The 4,171-nt window shown below is 50.3% G+C and overlaps 1 protein-coding gene across 1 annotated transcript in view; it reads left to right on the top strand.

The window, feature by feature from the left end:
• The first annotated feature begins 3,439 nt into the window (after positions 1-3,439).
• Positions 3,440-4,171, top strand: part of LOC102420739 (mediator of RNA polymerase II transcription subunit 27-like) — a 136,539-nt gene continuing 135,807 nt past the window's right edge. Inside the window, 1 exon segment of the mRNA XM_023747414.1 lies at positions 3,440-3,684. Coding sequence (XP_023603182.1) covers positions 3,482-3,684 — 203 coding nt within the window. The 5' untranslated portion in view covers positions 3,440-3,481.

Here is a 4,171-nt window from a genome sequence, read left to right as displayed (position 1 = left end):
CTGACCTCATATCTAACCATGACCTCCTGGTTCACAGGCTGACACTCAACCACTGAACCACACCATCCAGGCTGAGAGTACATCTTAAAACTTCTCATCCTAAGAAAAAAAGTCCTGTCACTCTGGGTGGCTGCAGATGTCATGGTGGCCATTTCCCAATACACACAACTATCAAATCATTAGTTGCACCCCTGAGACTAATAGAATGGTTGTGTGCTACTTACACCTCAATAAAAATAATTTTAAAAATCCAAATTGGAAAAAAAACCTCCAAGAAAGAAAAACCATGCACTCAAAGAGAGAGAGAGAGAGAGAGAGAGAGAGAGACCACCCAAGTTCCCTGACAAGCTCCTGTATCTCTGAGTCGCCCTTTGCAGGGTCATGTCCTTAGCGGTCACTGGAGGAACAGACCCGTCGCTAACCCTCGCTTGACTCTGCTCAGGGTCCTGGGCTGGAGACAGAGAAAGTCCCCGAGGAACTTTCTTGGCGAGTTCTCCTCCCCGCTACCATCTTCTGAGTGTTTCCTATTTGTGAAGCATCATTTCAGGAGCTGTGCCTGCGAGGGGTTATGGCTCACTTATTTTGTAAGAACAGGTATCATAATCAGTCTTCTTACAGATGAGGAGGCTTAGGAAGGTTCCGTAACTTGTTCAAAATCCACAGCTAGCGGTCTCCTGCTACCTCTACCCCTTTCCCTAAAAACAGACAGACACATAAAAACCGACAAATGGCAATACTTCTCAAGGTGAGGCAGATGTCAGGAAATGAAAGCAACTATATAAACTCACCTTTCGTCCTCACGGGACTATAGACGAATTGAATAGTGTTTATGAGCTGTTTGTCTCACAGGGAGCAACAGCAGACCTCATCCTCACGGTTCCAGAAGGACAGGAGGGGAATTGAGGTGGCCCAGGGCTGGGGGCGGGGGAGTGAGGCTGGAGAAGAAAGGGGACTATTAAGGAAGTGGGTTTAAGGGAAGCTACATAATTTTGAAGATCCTGGACCACAAAGCCTGAAAAACAAGATTTTTCTTACCACTTAGACCAGTGGTCAGCAAACTGCGGCTTGGCAAACCGTGGTTCGCGAGCCACATGCAGGTCTTTGGCCCCTTGAGTGTGGCTCTTCCACAAAATACCAGCTCTTCCACAAAATACCGACTTCTTCGCATGGGCCACGAAGTTTCAATCGCACTGTACGTGCACGCCCGCACGTGGTATGCTGTGGAAGAGCCACACTCAAGGGGCCAAAGAGCCGCATGTGGCTCGCGAGCCGCAGTTTGCCGACCACTGACCTAGACTGTGCCAGCACTGTCCACGCTCACTTTTGACGGCCATGGAAAACAATTTATTTAGACATAATTTCAGTCTTACCCTTGCAAGAATAGTACAGATAATTTCTATATATCCTCCATCCAGATTCCACCACTGTTACTATCTCACTGCATCTGCTTTATCTTTCTCTAAATAAACATATCCACCCTATCTTCTTCCTCATGCAGACATAACGATGCTCCTTTATCTTCCAGGGTACATTTCTCCTAAATGAGGATATCCTCTTCCAGAACCACAATACGATGATCGAAATCATAAAGTCACCACCGATAAAATACCATGAACTCACTTACAGCCTGACTCAGATTTCACCGATTGGCCGGGGCTTGTCAGCAACAGGAAAGCCCAGGTCATTCAGTTGTCCCGTTTCTTCTGTCTCTCTGACTTGGGGACTGTTCCCCAGGCCTTCTTTGTCTTTCATGACACATGCTTTGTGGGAAAGTGCAGGTCAGTGGTTTAGTCGAATGTCCGTCCGTTTGAGTTGCCTGATGTCCTGACCAGGTTCAGGTTTTGCATTTTGGGCAGGACTGTCACAGAGGCCGTGCTGCCCTCTCCTCAGGGCATCATTTCAGGAAGTGATGTTGACCTTTGATCTCTTGGTTAGGGTAAGGTCTGCCAGGTTTCTCTGCTTTGAAGTCACCAGTACCTCCCCTCCCTTTTACGTTACTGCATTTAAAATTATATGGTAAAATATATGTAACATAAAATTGACCATTTTAACCAGTGTTAAGTGTCTAGCTCTGTAGCGTCGAGTGCATTCATTGTTGTGCAACCTACACCGCCGTCTGAGGAACTTTTTCATCTTCTGCAACTGAAACTCCATCCCCATTAATCACTAACTCCCCATCTCCCCTCCCCCAGCCCCTGGCAACCACCGTTCTACTTCTGTTTCTGTGAATTTGCCCACGCCTGGTACCTCACATAAGTGGAATCATACAGTAGTGTCCTTTTGTGACTGACTATTTCATTTAACACAGTGGTTCTCAACCTTCCTAATGCCGCGACCCTTTAATACAGTTCCTCATGTTGTGGTGACCCCCAACCATAAAATCATTTTCGTTGCTACTTCATAACTGTAATTTTGCTACTGTTATGAATCGTAATGTAAATATCTGATATGCAGGATGTATTTTCATTGTTACAAATTGGACATAATTAAAGAATAGTGATTAATCACAAAACAATATGTAATTATATATGTGTTTTCCGATGGTCTTAGGCGACCCCTGTGAAAGGGTCGTTCGACCCCCAAAGGGGTCGCGACCCACAGGTTGAGAACCGCTGATTTAACATACCGTCTTCAAGGTTCATCCATATTGTAGCAGGTGTCAACATTCCCTTCCTTTTTAAGGCTGAACTATTCCTTTGTATGTAAACACCACAGGTTGCTTAAGTGTTCATCGGAGGATGGATGCTGGGTTGCTTCTGCCTCTTAGCTATTGTGAGTAAAGCTGCTATGAACACACGTGTGCACATATCTGCTCCAGTTTGTTTTCCCTTCTTTTTGGATCTGTGCCCAGAAGTGAAATCACTAGATCCTTGTTTTTCCCTTCTTAATTAATAAGTTCCTTGGGAGTGATACTGTGAGACTATATAAATATCCTGTTACTCCTCACACGTTCACTCACTAGTTTTAGCATCCCTCGATCCTATCTGAATCAAGTATTACTCCAATGTTGCCAAATGGAAATTTCCTTTGCATCATTCCCTCTACATTGATTGGTTGGCATTCCACCGTGGGAAATAACTTTCCCATATCTCCCACTTATTTATGGGTATGGACTCATTTTATTCATGGGGTTATAGTTCTTTACTCCATGGACACCATTGCTCTGAGCAATACTTTCCCATATAACTCTCAAGAGCGCCAGTTTGGGGAAATGGTGGACTTTCTGTATTTCCTTGTCACCACCAAGAAATCCCAGCGTGCAGCCTTACTTCCGTAAATGGAGATCACTTTCCTGCCCATGTATTCGTGTAGTTAAACTAGAACCCCTTTTTTGGATACTTCTCCGGCACAGACCACCTGAGCAGCCCCGCCCCGCGGAAACTACATTTCCCAGAAGCCTCCGCGCGCTGCGTCATCAGCGAGCGCGGCTTTTCGCTCGCGAAGCCGGCAATGGAGCGGCTGTGGTGACGGCGGCGGCGGTATGGCGGACCCGCTGAGCGTCGGCGTGAACCTGGAGGCCTTCTCCCAGGCCATCAGTGCCATCCAGGCGCTGCGCTCCAGCGTGAGCAGGGTGTTCGACTGCCTGAAGGATGGCATGCGCAACAAGGAGACGCTGGAGGGCCGGGAGAAGGCCTTCATCGCGCACTTCCAGGACAACCTGCACTCGGTCAACCGGGACCTCAAGTAGGTACCGGCCGAGGGGGCCGGGGTCGGGGGTCGGGGGCCCGGCCCGGCCCGGCGCGCACCGTCCCGCCGCGCACCGTCCCGACCCCGCGCGAGTCTCCCTCCTCGGGGACTGCTCCCCGTTTCCGCCTCCACGCCTCTGCCTGCCCCTCGGCCGCACCGCGTCCCCGCCTCCGCGTGCTGGTCTCCCTGCTCTGGGCCTCGGTGTCCTGGCCGCCGCCGCCGCCCGGGCCCCTTCGGGGTCGTGGGGTTCCTCCCGAGGAGACACGCCCCCCATGAACTTCCGCTCGCACTGCAGCGGGGCAGGCCCTCACCCGCAGCCGTCCGTGCCCCGGCGGCCTCACCCACCTGCGGATGGCCCTGCCCCAAGCCCAGGGGGCACCCATCTGGGAGCCCTCATTCCCTCGCCGTGGACCTGGATTCATCGGGCCCCCTGTCCCACCCCCAACAGCACAGACCAGGCCCCACCGCCAAGCCCTTTCCCTTC

The sequence above is a fragment of the Myotis lucifugus genome, unplaced genomic scaffold, assembly GCF_000147115.1.
Source record: "Myotis lucifugus unplaced genomic scaffold, Myoluc2.0 scaffold_868, whole genome shotgun sequence".
NCBI classification, from domain to species: Eukaryota; Metazoa; Chordata; class Mammalia; order Chiroptera; family Vespertilionidae; genus Myotis; species Myotis lucifugus.
This window is presented reverse-complemented; position numbering and strand designations above follow the sequence as displayed.